At 36.0% G+C, this 18569-nt stretch overlaps 3 protein-coding genes and 1 long non-coding RNA gene across 6 annotated transcripts; 2 read left to right on the forward strand and 2 right to left on the reverse strand.

Moving 5' to 3' along the window:
• Positions 1–174: 174 nt before the first annotated feature.
• Positions 175–8234, reverse strand: LOC7489595 (ABC transporter B family member 20). Its single transcript, XM_002316273.4, has 11 exons — positions 7620–8234; positions 6540–6594; positions 6262–6437; positions 5967–6167; positions 5060–5319; positions 4670–4980; positions 4339–4559; positions 3904–4244; positions 2950–3731; positions 2576–2817; positions 175–2023 (listed from the first exon to the last, which is right to left on the reverse strand). The coding sequence occupies exons 1-11, from the start codon at positions 7992–7994 to the stop codon at positions 794–796; spliced, it is 4194 nt and encodes a 1397-aa protein (XP_002316309.1). The 5' UTR covers positions 7995–8234; the 3' UTR covers positions 175–793.
• LOC127905811 (uncharacterized) lies at positions 8176–8462 on the forward strand. Its single transcript, XR_008060230.1, has 2 exons — positions 8176–8276; positions 8368–8462. It is a non-coding gene; the product is annotated as an uncharacterized LOC127905811 (long non-coding RNA).
• Positions 8463–13086: 4624 nt separating this feature from the next.
• LOC7458603 (psbP-like protein 1, chloroplastic) lies at positions 13087–15899 on the forward strand. 2 transcript variants are annotated; one of them, XM_002315210.4, is made up of 8 exons: positions 13094–13290; positions 13402–13510; positions 14110–14190; positions 14342–14424; positions 14580–14702; positions 14848–14919; positions 15180–15276; positions 15545–15899. In XM_002315210.4, exons 1-8 carry the CDS (start codon positions 13228–13230, stop codon positions 15646–15648), a joined length of 732 nt encoding a protein of 243 aa, XP_002315246.1. In that variant the 5' UTR covers positions 13094–13227; the 3' UTR covers positions 15649–15899. The 2 variants fall into 2 exon arrangements, with proteins under 2 accessions (XP_052312556.1, XP_002315246.1); XM_052456596.1 differs by having other exon boundaries at positions 13087–13510.
• A 421-nt stretch (positions 15900–16320) lies between these two features.
• On the reverse strand, positions 16321–17987 carry LOC7489596 (60S ribosomal protein L23a). Of its 2 annotated transcripts, none has more exons than XM_006378674.3 (4): positions 17883–17987; positions 17602–17648; positions 16910–17270; positions 16321–16560 (listed from the first exon to the last, which is right to left on the reverse strand). In XM_006378674.3, exons 2-4 carry the CDS (start codon positions 17615–17617, stop codon positions 16476–16478), a joined length of 462 nt encoding a protein of 153 aa, XP_006378736.1. In that variant the 5' UTR covers positions 17618–17648; positions 17883–17987; the 3' UTR covers positions 16321–16475. The 2 variants fall into 2 exon arrangements, with proteins under 2 accessions (XP_006378736.1, XP_002316310.1); XM_002316274.4 differs by having other exon boundaries at positions 17810–17921.
• Between the last annotated feature and the right edge of the window lie 582 nt (positions 17988–18569).

The following is an 18569-nucleotide window of genomic DNA, read 5'->3' on the forward strand; positions in this document are numbered from 1 at the left end:
ACATATCCCTCATCGAATTTATCATAGTAACGTTTCTAGGCATCAGAAATATATCCATCCTAATAATAAAAAGCATCAAACATCCATTCTGAGAAAAGAAAAGAAAAACATCAAACATCGTATTGGTTTCCTGCAAAAACATAACAATGGCGCCTATCTAATTGACAAACAACCGATTGAAAGCCAGCCAGTTGATTCATGCCAGTAAAAGTTTAACAGGTTACAATCTAACCGCGTGGTTATATACAAAGATTACAACAAGTTCTCTCACCTCTTTTCCTATTCTAAACTTTCAAGTTCACAGTTGTAAAATTTACAGTAAACACACCCAAGCTAGTCAGTTGGCATAAATTCATCAAGGAGGAAAATACTAAGGACGGAGAGCAAAAACCAAGAAGCACACCCCACTAGGACTAGAATTATCTCCTCTGCCCGATCTCTGACTAATGAACAAATCAATCATGGAAACAAAGCCAAGACGTAATGCTTCCCTCCAAAAAGAATATGGCATCTAGCACCAAGACCATGTTCTCACCAGCCAACAAAATCCAAGATCCCTATATCTAGATCCTACATTTGAACAACATAGCTAGCACTGCCACCATGAAAAAGAATGTTACAAGCTTCATCATTCTCATTAGCTTCTTGTGTACTCTGGAAACTCCAACCAAATAATATTCAAGGCACACTGGCAGATATAAATGTTTCCGGCAATTTAAGATGGCTTTAGATGGCCCAGGATAAGAACTATACAGAAGAACCAAATACAAATTTCAACACTGCAAACCAAACCTTAAATTAGTCGATGTTGACGCAAACCCTTTCCAAAGTGGGGCTGCATCAATCTGACATACAAACCATTCTTTGCCATCAAAGAATTATGGGTCCCTTCCTCAACAATTCGCCCTCCATTTAGAACCACAATGTTATCAACATGCCTCATCATTGCCGCTCTATGAGCTATCAGAATGGTAGTTTTGTTTCCCATAACCAGAGTATCTAGTGCCTCTTGTACCACACGACTTGATTCAGATTCAATGGATGAGCTGGCTTCATCCAATAACAAGATGGGTGCATTCTTGAGCACTACTCGAGCAATTGCAATTCTCTGCTTCTGTCCTGGGGTAAGGTCCACGCCCCTCATTCCTACATGGGTGTCATAACCATGAGGCAGGCTACTGATGAAATGGTGAGCATTAGCAATTCTAGCAGCCTCTTTCATCTCAGCTTCGCTGGCATTGTGCCTGGCATATATAATATTTTCTTTTATAGTTGTTGAAAAGATAATTGGTTCCTGCTGAACAAGACCTAGATGGTTCCTCAACCATCTCAAATTATAAAGTTTTAAATCCCGACCATCCAGCAGGACCTGACCAGCAACTGGATCATAAAATCTCTCAATTAAAGAAATTATAGTGCTTTTTCCAGACCCTGAAACTCCCACCACAGCTACAGTTTGTCCTCCATTAACTTTGAGACTGAAATTGCTCAATACCAACACTTCTGGGCGAGTTGGATAACAGAAATCCACATTCTTCAACTCGATGCTTCCATAAACATTTGGAGGCTTCAGTGCTGAGTTATCATCTGGGTCAATCTTAGGTTCTCGATCTATAATTTCAAATACTGAAATAAGAGATTTTCGCCGCTTAAGTATGTATGGAGCCAATCCAAAAGGTTCCACCAGTGCAAATGTTGCAAAAGAGAAAACCATATACTCCTTGAGAGCTGTATGAAGATCAACATGGAGATTCTTTTCAGAGTATGCAGTGTACCAGAGAAGAAGGGCATTACAGGCAAAAAGAAGAAACTGTGAAAAACCAAATCCAAAACCAATGGCCATTCCATGGACAAAACTCTGCTTAAATATTTTCTTCAGTTGCAATCTGTAGAGCTCCATTACTTTGTTGCCAGCACAGAATGCCACGACAGTATAAATGTTTCTAACAGCATCCTCAAGGACCAGTGATGCCTTTCTGTGCATCTCCTGGATGCCCCTAGAAAATCCAGCAAGCCACAACTTCTGCAATTTTTAAGTTGGCAGCCATTCAGGACTTTGGCACAGCAAACTATAAACATTGTAGTGTTTATGATATGATTCAACTGTTTAAAATGGAAAATGATTGATGGAATTAAGGGGTAATTTGAAAATAGCAAATCTGTGTGTGCTTGTGGAACTAGTAAGACCATAGAATGTGCCGATAGAACTAGTATAAATTTGAACGATTGGTCTTAGATCCTTGGTGCCAAATCCAACGGAAAATTAAAACACAAGCAAGATATTGCAAGGCAAAGAATGCAACAATCTAAAAGGTAGCATTCACTTTTCACTGGTTGGCACAATCATTGCCACATGGCTGATGTTTGATGGTTAACAGCTTACTAATCCAAAGAAAATAATAAATGAGGGAATTGACTGAAGTATGACATCAAAGAAGCTCATAGAAACATTAATTACCACATGATCTGTTTTATTCAAACATGTGATTTATATGAATCAGATCAAACATTATGGAACACTTCGACTGATAATAAAATGATGTCAGGTTAAAAATCATGCAGAAAGTATGCAAACCTGTGCAATTGCAGAGACAGTGAGAACTGGCAGGGTTGCCAATGCCACAAGAGCCAATCGCCACTGAAGCAGCATCCCAATGACAACAGCCACAATAACTGCGGCACTGTCCTGTATAAATATTGAAAGTCGATTGCTGAATGCAGCTCGTACGAAAGTAGCATCATTTGCTAAGCGCATGGATAATGTGTCAGCACTATTATCCTCTTCATCAAACCATCCAACTTCATTCCGTAGCATTGCTGTGAGATGATGGCCATTAATAAGTTAATACTCCATATACAGAACTCTGTGAAATCATGAAACTTTGAGTCGGGTGTGACACCGGACATTGTATTCTAAATGAAACTAACAGAGACATTAAAGCATTTTACCTGAAAACATCATTCTGCGGACTCGTTCAGTCATTTTCTCTCCCATGATGCCAAAATAGAAGTGCTGCAAGAAATTGGCAACAACAGTCACTATACCCATGATGGCAATCATCAAGCACCACCTGTCTACATCCTGTCGCAAGTGGTGTTCTTGTCTATAATAAGCAGTCACTATCAGTGAAATAACATAAGCAAGAAGTGGATTGAAAGAACCAAAAATAGCAGCACCAATGCTTCCTAACACAGCATAAAGCCACTCTGCAAGACTAAGCTCTGCTAGTCTCCAAAATGGTGGTTCTTTCTGATGTTTTACATCCCTTGCTTCCTTCACTTTAATTGGAACATCATCAGAGTGACTGTGGGGTCGACTAAAAGTCTGTGAGTGGGAACGCTCATTTTTAGGATCAGATGTCAAAAGTGGAGAAACAGGGGATTCAGGGCCTGAACCATTTGATGTATGTCGATGTGCAGACTGGACATCAATCTTGGGTAACTCAGGGAGTCTCATTTCAAAACTATCCTGCCTTCTTATTGATGGTTCCTTATCAGCACCATCCAAGGGAAGACCATTTTCTATCATCTTCTCTGGTGGTGGGCTGAGAACTTTTGGTGATTCTTGTGAATTAAACATGCCATCTGGAGGCCGAAATATACCAGGGACCCTCTGAAGCGATGGTGACTTTGCCATTTTAGGAGAGGATGGTTCTTGATAGCTATGGCCCGTAGAAGAATCCTTTTCAACTTGGAAAGCAGCAGTCTCTGTGTAGTTTCTAACTGGCATCCTGTATAAAGGTGCATACGTCAGAAACATGAACTGCAGTGGCATAATGCCATGCAATATTACTGTTTAGGAAACTTATAATTCAAGCATTATAATTCAACCAACAGAAGTTACACCATTTATAAATGAAAATTTCACTATACTAGCAAAGCATAGTTGTCCTCATACTATACCTCCTTGGAAGTTTTGCTGCTTCTTCACATTTGAGAAGCTCTGCATACAGACCATCCAAGGTTAATAGTTCGTCATGTGTACCCATTTCAACAAGCTGGCCCTCCTCCATTACAGCTATATAATCAGCATTCCTGATTAGACTAAGACGTCTAGCTATTATAATGGTTGAACGGCCCAACATCAGAAGATCTAGTGCCTCTTGAACTGCTCTCTCAGCTTCAAAATCAAGTCCACCAGTAACCTCATCAAGCAGAAGAATTGTTGGATTCAAAAGCACTGCTCTGGCGATAGAAAGTTTAATTTTCTGCTCCTCTGTCAATGCTAAACCAGCCCTACCCACCTGAAATGTATAGTGGTTACTTTCCAGAAGGATAAAAAAGAGAAAAGCAATTGATAAACAAGTCTGAATAGATATTCTGTCCTTGAAATATTACCTGTGTCTCGTAGCCTTTCTCAAGTGAACTGATAAATGTATGTGCATGTGCTATTTTGGCAGCTTCTTCAATCTGATCCATAGTAGCATCTCGTCCATATGAAATGTTATCAATTATACTCAAACTTAACAAGGCAGGTTCCTGGGTGACCAGTCCTACTTGGCTTCTGAGCGATTCCAGTTTCAGGTTTTTTATGTTCTCTCCATCAAGAAGAACTTCTCCTGAATGAACAGACCAGAACTATTGGAATCCACATGTGGACATGGCAAAGGAAATTCAATGAAATAGCATTAGTTCAAAAGGCAACATAAAAATAAAATGGCCATAGTACCTAAGGTAGGATCATAAAAGCGCTCCATGAGTGGGATAATGCTGCTTTTTCCAGAACCATTTCTGCCAACAAGAGCAACTGCTTTTTTAGCTGGTACAGTGAGGTAAAATCCACTCAAGATGGGGATCTCAGGACGAGATAGATAGCTAAAATAAACATTCCGAAACTCGATATTTCCTTGCACTGCCACTAGGCTGTCTCCATCCTGATTAACTGTGGAGGATGATCTACTTATCATCTCAAAAAGTCTATAAGCAGCGATCCGTCCTTGATCAAATGAATAGAAATTGGTTGCAGCTTGATTCAGCCCACTGTAAACACAAGAAAGCAGATGATAAAACCATAAAAATATGTTTACAGCACTGAGAAAGAGGAGAATAAGACACTTACAGGCCACTTAAAATTACAGCAAAGAGGGCTGTCACTATTTCACCACCATGAGCTTTATGATCTGTAACCAGAAACCTTCCAACCCAAAGTTGCAAGGCACAAGAACATATTGCAAGTCCATATGTAAAACCAAGCCCAAGTCCTTGAACAAGGCTAATTAAAATACCATATCTCAAAGTTGCTTGTAGTGACGTTGCATATGAATATTTGGCCAGAGTTTCATTTGTGAACGCATATAAGGTCCTAGTGTAAGACAGTGCCTGCAAAGTTTATAAAATTACTAGTATTCAGTATCAATAGCATGTGACAATTCACCAGAATAATGGTATGACATGAAAATGTTAAACTTATGGTATTTGAACTTTCTATAAGAAGGTATAATGTAAAAAAGTAATGCACCTACATTGCATGGGCACATGCTGATACTACAAAGCCCAGACAGGCAGGCATGTGTTTTCAATTCATGCATAACTGAAAATCGGTTCAGTGCTTGATGAGCCTCTCAAATCTTGGAGCTGAAACAGTTTGACTACACCTCCATAATTGGTCTATCCAAAAGTAAATCTAAATTAAAGGTATAGATAGCCAACATAAACAACAACAGAAATACAAATTGAAGAAGTATTTCAGAGGTATATTCAGTTTAATAAGAACCCTCTTTGAGTAAATCATCAAAAAAAGATATTAACAGCGTTAAGAGCACAGTGCCAGAAACACATATCTTCATTTACCAGACATATCCCCGTGGAAATATAGCTCATTTCATTTCTAATTTTCAGGATTATGGTTCTACTCAATTGCAGTGAAATCAAAAAATATAAGCAATTACAGGGCCCACCATGGTGAGTAATAGAAACATGCATCTTCACATGATTGTGTCATAGAGGTGTAAGAGAGGGAAAAAAACCTGTTCAGCAATGCTAGCTGCTTCAGCATATGCATCTTGAATGCTCTCAGCAAGCCTATGAAGAAATATATTTGAGATACCTCCTGCAGCAACAATGAATGGGCCAGTGGCTAAAGTTATGAGTGCAATCTGCCAGCAGTTGACAAATCCAATAACAAGACCACTAAAAAACGTAGCCATGTTATGAATATAATTTCCAACCTGCATCATCAAGGTCCCCTCGCATCAGGTTACAGAAAACATTTGCACAGAATAGAAGTAGATGGGAGAAGCAGTAGATTTAGCTCTAAAATACCTTTTCACTCAAAGCAGATTGAATGAGGAGCACATCACTCAATACTTGGCTAACAATATCCCCGTTATTCCCATAGGTGTCAAAAAAGCTCATGTCCTGATTGAGTAATACTTGAACATACTTCGACCTGATGACCGCAGTCTGTCGTTCCCCAGTTAGAATCCAGCAGGAAACCTCTATTACAGATAACAAGTTAGAATTGATGTCTCTAAAGAAGCCATTGTTTGTGAGCTAAAAGCAAAAATAGAATAAACTAATATGATGAATGTGAATTTTACCAATCCAACCAGCAGCAAAAACACCCACAGCTAAGTATACAATGTGCATGGCAAGCTGCAGAAAAAGCACACCATGGTTAAATCAAATAGCTCAAAAAAACCCCTCCCCCCCCAGGAAACCAACATGCTAGAACCAGTAAATCAGTCAGGAATGATTAAAACCTTCACAATGGACATATATACAAAAAATGAAGTTCTAACTAGCCTACGTTCATGAACACATTCAGTTACATCTCTGACTGTTAGATATCAGACTCCTTGAAGATCAAGTTTTCAGATATGGGGACAGTTCATATCCAATTCGAGAATATGAACAATCCAAACTAGGGGGGCGGTGTCAGGGGTATATAGTGCACTTAGTTGCCTTATTTGGGAAACCTTTTAAGTGACCACTCAATTTGGAAAACAAATGAAAACACAATTGTTTATAGGTTCAGCTCCTTTAACAGTCTATGTCATACATCTTTTTCTTCCACCTGAACTACCAGTACTCCTTTACTAATTACAAAAGAACAGGAAAAGAGAGAGAGGGAGGGACTAAGCATGTGTTACTAAAATTCTTTATCAGGGTAGAATAATTTGATTTGAAATTAACATGGAATACCATGGTAAACTACAATTAGACTATATTTTTAGTTGCTTTACACAAAATTTACAATATTAAGAATAATAAACTGTAGTTGCTTCCTAAGCAGAACTCTCTATCATTGTCTCCAGCGGCATAACATAGAATTTCCATTTCTTAACCAAACTAACTAACATTACCAATTTCCAAGCAGCTAACTAAACTGATTAAACAGTACTTAAACATGTGTAACAGTTAAAACATAGCATGTCCAAAAAACAAATTGAAACTTTCTCAAAATAGAACAAATTACAACCATAATTAACCAAACCCCGCAAACCTAAACCAAATAAATAAACTTGCCAGTTACAGATAGGTAACTTTTGCAGTTGCTAATAAATCCTCACTATTAGCTAAAATCACCTAACAACCTCGTCAAAGAAGCAAATTTTGAATCATTCTTCACCAAAACCTTCAAAAATTCCAAAAAGTTAGGATCTGCAAAAATGACTCACATTAGTAAACCTGTCAAATCGCTCCCCCTGCTGAATCCTCAAAACCCCAATAATCTTCCCAAAGAAATGCAAGTAAACAACAAGAGCAGTCCCATGCGCAGCAGCTGCAAGCGAACCAACGATCATGAGCCCCCAGTCTAACCTATCAGCACAAGCAAACAACCTCGAGAACGGAACAGCAGCTGGCGGCGCCTCCATCTCCTCAGCCTCGTCGATCTCCTCCTCCGCTTCCGCCTGAGCGGCAGCCGCGGCCGCCTCCGCGCTGGCATCTAAGTACGGAGAAGGACTCTCCGGCGGCTCGGAAACCTCCGATACCGGCGTCAGTGGTTGTATATGAGGTGGGGACCATCCGAATAATCCCCTGGGGATCATCATCTTGGGAGAGCAACTATCTGTTTCTTCTGTCTTTGAAAAACCCTAATTGATCCTCTTTACCTCTAAGTTTAGCAGCAGATCTGTGCCAAATTTAGAGGCCAAATTTCGATTTTGTGTGTTATTTTGAGGGGCAGAAAAATAAAAATAAAAATGGGAGCCTTTTTCTTTTAATTTTGGGTGACTGGGTCAAATCAACATGCAGATTTTTAGAGAGACAGAGAGAGAGAGAGCGAAAAGAAAATGTTAGCTCTCACCAACTGAGGTACCCAACTGGAAATGCTTGTAAGAAAGAAAGTGCTTTTACTATTGCTCAATTCTTTTTTTATTTTATTTCTTTGCATGTCGTGATTTCTGTTTGGTTAACTGTCACCAGGCGGCTATATTTCGAGGATAACAACAATAAACTGCCACGGATCTCTCTGGGGTTTTCGGTGTTTAAACTTATGAAATTGTTCTTCTTTTGACCAAGTTTATGTTCTTTGTGTTTATAGTTTTTAGAAGCAATCTTGTTTTGGTATGTTCGAGTTTCAAGTTAATAAATCTCATATTACATTATTAATTCTCGGATTATAATGCTGATTAGCATAACTTTTATGCCAAGTTATTACAGTATTAATCATGTTTTTTTTACATAAACCATTCAAATAAAATCTTGTATTTAAAAGACGGGTTTGATTTTTTATAGTAAAACTCAAATTTTTGTGTTTTATTAGTTTTTATATTTTTGTATTTTTAAAATAAAAAATAACTTTTAAAAAATAAAAAAATAATATTTTAATATATTTTAAAAAATCATTTTAAAAAACAATTATTATCACGCTTTTCCAAACCACGCATGTCAATATTATATGAATATTGATTCGTGATATCAGTGCATGGATGCTGTATAGCAGGTGTGTTTTGCAGGGGTATTTTTGGGAATTGAAACCAGATATTTTGAGTTGGACACTGTTAAACGCAGCTGATTTGAGCTGTTAAGAAGGTGACACGATGGGAAAATGGGAGAGTGGTTGGTGAGATTAGCGTGGCTTTGCAAGTAAAGAAAAAAGGTTTATGACAGTAGCGCAGTAGCATGGCCAATGGGAAGAGTGGGAGTGTGGGCACCAGACATCATTGATCGTTGAGGAGGGAATGGTGGGTTGGGTTGCATGGAAAGCTTTTTTCTGGCATTTTCTTTGTTCCATTTGGGCCTTTCTTTCAAATTTCTTGGTTTTGTGTTTTGATTTCGATGCGACTTTTTCTTCATCGATAATACCAAATGTATAAGATGTTAATTTTAAAACGAACAGGTTCATAGGGCATATAACAGGGGGGGGGGGGGGGGGGGGATCCTAGATAAAAGGTTTTTTCGGGTTAATGTTTTGTACAAAAATAATAATCAGGTTTAGTTAAATAAATAAAAATAAAAATAAAAATAAATTTATCTATGAAATAATACTAAGATTTTAATATTTTTAAAATATAAAGTACAAGAAATACATGTTCTTTCCTCCCTATCTAATTTCACTATATATATATATATATATATATATATATATATATATAGAGAGAGAGAGAGAGAGATAAGTCATAAAGTTGATATGTTTAATAATTAACTAATATCTTAATTTAAACAATGTATTCGATGTATTTAGTGATATAATATAAAAAGTTCAGAAGATTAGTAACTAATAACAGGTGATGCTTGGTAAAATCAAGGTGACTAGTAAGTTATGATAGTAACGAGTGATGCCTAGTAAGCCAGACAATTGGTAATTGGTGCCTATAAAATATATATATTTTTTCATGGACATAAGAACTCTTTGATAATAAAATCAGTAACTATATAGAGAGAGAAAATACAACGATATTTTAGAAAGATAAATTCTAAAAACATATGCCAAAAAAATCGAGAATTAAGAGATTGCAAATATTTGACTTGAAAGTTTCATGGTGTATTTTATAGCTCACGAATCTTATCATTCCATGGAGAATAGGAGTTAAAATGTAATTTTATTATTATGATATTTTGAGTTCTATTACACTCAAAATAAAAGTCAATATAAAATACTAAAAGATTCGTGCAAAATCTTAAAAAAATATTTAGTGAGTGATGGGTTCGAACCCATTAAAAATGAGAAATGAGTCTAAGCGCACTGCTTGGACCTGGTACTCATGAGCTCGCAAGGGTATTGGGGTGCATGCTCCCAGAGAGTGGGGCTTGGGCTATCACACCCAAACTCACCCCCAAGTCCTTTATTGTATATTGGGCTCGAGCTATAAAGCTAAAGCTCAAATAATGTTGTTTTTTTTAATCTATTATGAAGAATTTTTTGTAAGTATATTTAAAGGGTTTTTTTGAGTTTATTTTATTTAGACTAGTCGCAGAGATAATAATCAAATGGTAGCATTCTTTTGTGTATAATACAAAGTCATCAATTATGGTTAGGTTTTAGGGTAGCTACAGTGTTTAGCATTAATTAATAATAGCTTTGCTTTTAAGGCCACACAATTAGTTGAGAGATTGATAATTGGATTTCAATTCATGTCTCCCTTGATTTGAAAGGGCACTTAATTTGAATCATTGAATATTTTTGCTACTTGGATTGCACTGGACGAAGAAAATTAAATCCATATACTCTGACGAGCGTAGCTCTTACTAATCCAGGATAATTAATTGTCCCACGCATATGTATAGTAGCTTTTTACATGCAGATTTTGTGGGTGTAATTTGACGGGATGGATCGAGCTAATTCTCCAACAGAGCCGTCTGTGTCAGGAAGGAGCATCCATGAGACAAGAGGGCCATGGCTAAAACGAGGCCGCTTTGCATGACAGTGAAGTAAAGTTGCGGGAAAAGGCTGGTGACGGAGTGATGACATTATCATATCAGGAAAATGATGGGTGAGGCTAACTGCAGGAAAGGGGAGGAGGAGGGGATTTGACGGGGCGACTATACTCCAAGCATAAAAGTGAAATCTCAGCATCACTGATGGATTGGAATTGTTGCTTCGATTAAAACGCAATTTTGGCATTGAATGGTTGAAAGACACCACAGCTTTTTTTTCTCCGTAAATTGCTGTGGTCTTCGTTGATATCTATCTGGGACTGCTGAAGCCATTTGATACTTTTTTGCAGTTCTGCTATTTAGAGGTTTCCTGCTTTTTGATTTTTAGAAAATAAATAAATTGATGTTTTTTTATGTGTTTTTTTTAATCATTTTAATGTTTTAATATAAAAAAATTAAAATCTTAATTTTTTTTTTATATTTTCAATTGAAAAACAGCTTATACTGAATTACTAAATATTTTTAAAGGATACAAGGAGAGGGGATTGAAACAGTATTTGATAGGTAGCCAAGTAGGAGCAGATTAATAAAGTGTTTTACGTTGCAACATGTTTTTTAAAGTGTTTTTTAATTATATTTTTTTAAAAATACTTTTAATATATCTTGATGATTTTAATATATTAATTTTAAAAATAAAAAAACTAGACAAAACTTTATTGCGTATTTGAGAGTGTGATTGTGATTGCTTTTCAAAGTGTTTTTCACTCATAAAAGTATGCCAATAATATTTTTTTATTTATTAAAAATTATTTTTAAAATTAACAAATCAAAATAATTTTAAAACATATTAATTTAAAATGCAGGGTCAAACAGGCGTAAATCTCATTAGCAGCTCACCAGTGATCGGCCCAGAAGAGTATTCGTTACGACTGGGTTAGCACTGCTGCATCGTTCTGTGGTCAACTAAAGATGCTGACATTTCTCGTGGAATTGAAAAAAAAGAAGTGAAACACAAAAAGGAAAATAAAAATTATCAAACGATTACCTCTGATGCGATTACACGATGTAAGTTGGATTCTTCTTTTCAATTTGATAAACATAGATCTTTTATGTTAAAATTACAAAACTTCACAGTTTTTTTCAAGTTCAGTATGTTCCATTTTTTCCAACGTGTTCAAACTCAGTGCTCAGTCCAAGACATGTTTTTAATACACGTTTTATATTATTATGCCTGCGTTTTTTAAAATAATTTTTTAATATATATATATATATACTATCATGTTAAAATCATTAAAAAAAATTATTAAATTAATATTTTAAAACTAAATTTATTTTTAAAACATACTTGCACACACCACTCTAACACAATACGTCTTTACAGGTTGTGTTTGGAAACGTGAGCCAGCCCGTGTTTTCAACAATTTTAAATTTTTTTGATGAAAAATTAATTTTTTTTGTATGTTTTGGATCGTTTTGATGTGCTGATCTAAAAAATAATTTTAAAAAAAACATCGTTTTAATACATTTCAGTATGGAAAATACTTTGAAAAACAACCGCAACCATACTCCTAAATAAACCCTAAGTTTATCAAGCATTGATTGTAAAATAAAATGAAATGAAATTGAGATGACATGATTGATAATATAGTTCGTTTTTCCAAACTTGATTCAGATTGGTGATGGGATTGTTGTCACGTTATTATTCAAGTTTTAATCCAAAAAAATTGCAAGAGAAAAAAAACCCATGGATCGTATAAATCTGGTCGAGGATAATTTATTGATGGAGAGTAGTAGAAGGATAAAAAAAATGGTTGGTTCAACACTTATTTTTTACTTTTAACTAAAATAACGTTATAAATATATCTGGAAATACATACATTTTAAACTAAATAAAAAACTTGTAAGAAAATTGAATCGAAATTTGGATAAAAAATATTTTACATGTGAAAAGTTTATAAATTCGAGAAACATGAGATAAAAAAAGAAAACATATAAAATCCTAATTTAAAAAACAAGATAATTAATACGACTGAGGAATGCGTGCTTTATTAAGACTTTCTTAAGACTTTAAGAAGTCAATTGAAACACCAAGAATTCCAATTGGTTAGTTTAATAGGTGGAAGAGAAGAATTGAAACTTTGATGAAAGTTCAGGGGAGTAATTGATATAACACAAAATAACAGGGAGGAAATCGAGAAAACCCTCAAATGTTAGGGGGGAAAATCAAAATTTACCCTTAGAGTACAAAGTCCATTCCTCTCAATTCCGAACTCCGAAGAAACGACCTTTACAGGTGGGCCGATGGCTGCAAGGACCCGCGCCAAAGTCCAAAGGCAAACTACTAACGGATAAGCAGCGGGAGAGCTGAAAAGAAGATAAGCTCTCCACCACAAAAAAAAAATCTTACAAGACCTGAGGACAAGAGACTCTCTTGTTCTCACGACACCTTTCTTACACACAACAACAATGGCTTCTTTACAAAACTCACCCTCAGTTTATCATACATTATCTCCATATTCTCTCCCTCAGGTCCTCCCTTTCTCTGACTCTCTCTACATTAGCAATACATGTCGGTGTGAATGTTTGAATTTTATTAGAAAAACAGATGTCACATTATGGGTTTCTCGTTTATGTGTACAGGTCGGAGGAGCACAAAAGAATCATGGAATGTTGTCTTTCTGTAGAAGAGGCCTTTCTTTTCTTGTTAGGGCCGAGCAATCATCACCAAATTCAACTTCTCTTTCTCAAGGTGAGTTTTCTTCTCTTTTCTTTTTCATTTTTTTTTCAATTTATTTGCTAAAATTTCTGTACAATGAACAATGTCGATGCACCTGGCTTAGTTAAAGTTACTGCGAGTTGCAATTCTGATGGATTTGCTAGAGCATTTCTTGCTTGAAATTCAGCGGTTACTGAAAAAATGAAACTAGAATGTCATTATACAAGGAAATCGCTGTACTTGTAGTGAAATTACGGAGAATGCTGTTCTTGTGAAAATCTCTTCTGGCAATTTGGTTACGAGGAGAGAACTTGACAAATGCCATTGAAATAATACCGTGCTGAATTCTATGTGATAATTACAAATAAATTATTCTGTCAAAATTGTCTTGATTTGATCTGGACCTGCTAAATATCAATTGAAGGAATGCAGTTGTCCACACACACCAAAAAAAAAAAAAAATTTCAAGACAGAGTGATTTATGTTTAGCCACTATTAGATTACTGGATATAAGGGAAAAACCATACTTTTTAGATGTTGAACTTAAAGTGTTTCTTTAAGTTCAAGGAAGCAGTATCGAAGAAACGTTCTCTGTGTTTTGGTTTGTTTAATTGAACTCTCATTTCCTGCAGTTAGATTTGGGAGACGTGAATTGATAGCAGTGAGTGTCATTGCACCTTGGGTATCCATGGTTAACCAAACTCCTCCATCATGTAAGCAATCATTTTTTGGATGTTTTCGATGTTGTTCTTGCCAGCTAATGCAGTTTAGCATAGAAATAAACTCATTTAGAATGAACTTTGTGAGTTTCTTATAACACCATGTTTGCTGATATCCTAAGAGGACATCCTTGATATGGTTCAGTTGCTGCAGAATCTAAAAAGGGATTTCTTTTAGTCACGGACAAGAAGGATGGATACTCATTTCTCTACCCATTTGGGTGGCAGGTATGGTTTCCTAAAGCTTTTCTTCTCTGTTCCCCTCATGTTCATAACTCATGCATTCTTCTCTTTAGTTGATCTAGCTGCTAGCCACAAGCAACAAATATTTGATACAACATTTTCAGATTGGTTCTTCATATTTTCTCTGTTGGCCGTGGCAGGAAGTTGTCATCGAAGGACAAGACAAGGTCTTTAAAGATGTCATCGAGCCCTTAGAAAGTATCAGTGTGAATGTGATCCCTACCGTCAAACAAGATATTCGAGACTTTGGACCTCCACAACAGGTTTTCCATATACACATTACAACCCACTTTTTTATTATAGAGGCGGTAACCTTATTTCCCATTTATGCTCTTGCTCCAGTTTATAATTTTAGCTCATATCTCTAAGTGATGGAGGATGCTAATGCTCACCGTGCATTTATCTCAGGTTGCTGAAACATTGATAAAAAAGGTTTTGGCCCCTCCTTCACAGAAAACAAAACTAATTGAGGCAAAAGAGGTTTGATTTCTTGCGTCTTCTAGTTTAATTCTACCAGAATTCACACATGCTTTTACTGTTTCAACGCTGTTTAGCAGCATGTTTTCATTTCAAGTAACTGGGGCAGTTCAATTATGTATAATGTCCTTGTTCTATTCAAATGTATCTCCCTTTGAGTAGCTGAACAGATTATCGTTTAATTTAGGCTTATGTAAATTTACAATTAAGGTTTTGTTGGTAAAAGAACAGTTGACTGATATTATTGTGCGTTGATGGTGCAGCACGGTGCTGATGGGAAAATTTATTACACATTTGAGTTCGTTGCTCAGGCTCCAAATTTTACCCGCCATGCTCTTAGTGCAATCGCTATTGGCAATGGTATGGAATGTATATTTTACTATTTTACTGAGAAATGGATTGTGTAATCTCTGGCACCCATCCCATTATTCAAAGCTCACTCCTTTGGTTCCAGAATGATTTCATGAAAACAAATTTGATTCCAGATAACTATCATCAGTTCATTACTTGGGATTATTGATTCAGGGACTGAGACAGAGCCCTCATGCTTCACTGATTAATGAGACATGTTTCGGCCATTTAAAAAAGAAATTGAGCAATGCTTGTGTTCCTGGAAATTTCATGGCAGGTAAATTCTACACTTTGACAACGGGAGCCAATGAACGAAGGTGGGAGAAGATGAAGGATAAATTGCAGATGGTCATTGATTCCTTCGAAATTTTCAATGTTTGATGTCGTTGTTCAGTTTTCAGTTCACTTTTCCTGCTAGGAACAACCCTCTCTTAAGAGTTGTACGAGGCACGTTTCTTATCACCATGTATTCCTCCCCATTTCCCTTCTTTCTTCTCCTTTTCCCTTTTCTGTTGTAGAGGAACCTCCCCATTTCCCTTCTTTCTTCTCTTTCACCCTTTTCTGTTGTAGAGGAACATCTGATATACGAAGTTCTATGGGTCTTGATATGAAAATAAACCTCCCCTTCACTATTCTTCAGTGTCATGAACATATTACAGGTGCAAGTATTGCTGTTCTCTTCGTTCTAATGATGCAAAACCGTAATGAAAAACGCAGTGCTTTCTGTCAATTGGAATCCAAGACAATCTCAAAAGAGCGAGGGAGAGGACCAGAAATATTTTTGCAAACCCAATGGTTAGATTCATTTCGAAGAAGAAAACATAGCCCCTGAATAAATATGATCACCGCCGAGATAGTAACTTAAATTTGCAGTTCCCTCAAAGGCAGCTGTTCAAAGAACCTTCCCGAGATTGAATGCCACAAAATTTGGACAAAGCAAATGTTGATTTATGTCGGGTGTTATAGTCCGATAAATCTTGAAAACAAATCGAGTTGGCCAAAGACAAGGCATTCATGCAAGCATAACAAAGGTGCCAAACATAACAAAAGGTATAATAGAAAAATAGTTCTCAAAATATATTAAAGAAAAACAAACATGACATTGGAGTCCTAACAAACTGCACTGCTCCTAACAAAACTGTAAACTGTCAACAGTACGCTTGGTATCACTTTGCTCATCAGAACAAATAGCTAGCAAAAACACAGATTTATATGATCCCAATCTTGTTTGCCACATCTAAGGCATCATAATCAGGAGTCAACCTGACGTATGCCTTCTTAGTTCCATCAGGCCTGCATTAAAATAGATATAGTTAGTGCCACTTTCAAAATCGAATTAAGCAAGATGAGCAGAGTTAAGATCCTGGCAGATTTATCAATCATGAAACATGGATTCTGTATGGAGTTGTATAAGATAATTCACCAGTCAAATTATATGGTCGGGTGTCAGAATTACTAATTCACAAGAATGGAGTAATGTAGTGTACAACTACATGTCACATTACAGGATACCAATTCTAAAACTTGCCTCTTGGAGCAGTTACAAGAGGCAAGAATACTTATCAGGATCAGACCAGCAACAGTCACCTTATCATAAATGTAAAAGGTCAAAACGTCTTGGTTTCAAGTAACTAAGATTTACCTGATCAAAGTATTCACTTTCTTGGTCTGAATGTCGTACATCTTCTTAACTGCATCTTTAATTTTCTTCTTGTCTGCACGAATGTCAACAATGAACACAAGGGTATTGTTGTCTTCAATCTTTTTCATTGCAGACTCAGTAGTAAGTGGATACTTCAGAATCTGATAGTGGTCCAGCTTATTTCTAGGTGTTGCACTGATGCGTGGATACTTGGGATTCCTCTCCTTCTTCAATGTCCTGGGACGGTGAAATGTAACCTTTGTCCGGATCTTCTTTGTTTTCTTGAATGTTGGCCCTGATTTCACAGCCCTGGCAGCCTTCTGGGCTTGTGCCTTTGGATCAGGCTTTCTGGATGCATCAGCTGCAATGGCGTAGACAATAAGTTTCTCAGTCAATAAATTCCTCAACTAGAAGAGATGTAAAAGAAGCAAAAACTTTCCATTTACAGATTACAAAATCAGCACCTCATAGCTCAATTCCTTCATCAAACCATAAATTCACAACGAACAAACAAGCAACATGGTTTCAAAACAAAAAGGGAACGGCTAGAAAACCATCAAAATGAATTAGCGAATATAAACCAAGAACAACGTCAAATCACAACAAAGCCAAAGGCCACCACTATCACACAGATTAACACGTGTGAATATAATTAAAACAGTTAGCAAAAAGAGAGTAAGAAACAAACGTACCTTTAGCCGGAGACATTGTAGCTACCACTTCACAGACACCACTAAACCTGATAACAAAAACCCAAAACCAAAACTTCAGTATCAAAAAAAGTAACCCTAAAAACTAAAACCTTATAAGAGAAAATACCATAAGGGTATAACATGTCAAGATCTATAACAACTTGAGTTCATTTCAGGATAAAAAGCAGAGTTTTGGATTTGATAAAACCTGCACGTAGGGTTCTGTAGAGAACACCAAATAAAAGTGATGGTGAAGAGACAACAGAGATGAGATGACAGACCTTAGTTGCTGCGGCTGTGAACTAGGGTTTTTCCCAAGGGGGGAAGATGGAGAGATGGTGCCTTATATAATTTTCTACAATTACTAATTTAACGGTTTAACCTACTTAGTTATGGGTTGGGCTGGGTACTGATGAGAAGTGTTGTTAATGGGCTTAAATTAAGATTTTTTTTAAATGGGCTTGATTTTAAACCCCATAACTAATCCATCTGGTTTCAAATTGTTTTTTAATCGAAAACGCTGTTTGGAATAAATTTTGAAATTCTTTTTGTTTATATTTTTATATTGTTTTAATATTTTAATGTTAAAATATTTTTTTAAAAATAAAAAATATTATTTTAATATATTTTTAAATAAAAAATATTTTAAAAAATAACCATTATAATACTTTTAAACACTATGTTATTCCAATTGATAAAGTACTTTTTTATTATGTATTTTATTATTATTATTAAACCCATGAAAACTATTTTTTATTGTAGTAGCTTTTGTGATTGTTGTTACATTGTTTTATAAAAAACACTTTTAGTTGAGGTTAGTTTGGTAAAATATATGTTTGGTTAAAACTGTGATTGAAATTGAAGTTGAACAAAAAATAGTTTAATGTTTTTGGTTAAGAATACTTTTCAAATTAAGGTTATAAAATAACTAAAAAAGATATGTTAATATTGATGGTTTTTAATTGAAA

Source organism: Populus trichocarpa, chromosome 10 (assembly GCF_000002775.5).
Source record: "Populus trichocarpa isolate Nisqually-1 chromosome 10, P.trichocarpa_v4.1, whole genome shotgun sequence".
In the NCBI taxonomy this organism is placed as follows: Eukaryota; Viridiplantae; Streptophyta; class Magnoliopsida; order Malpighiales; family Salicaceae; genus Populus; species Populus trichocarpa.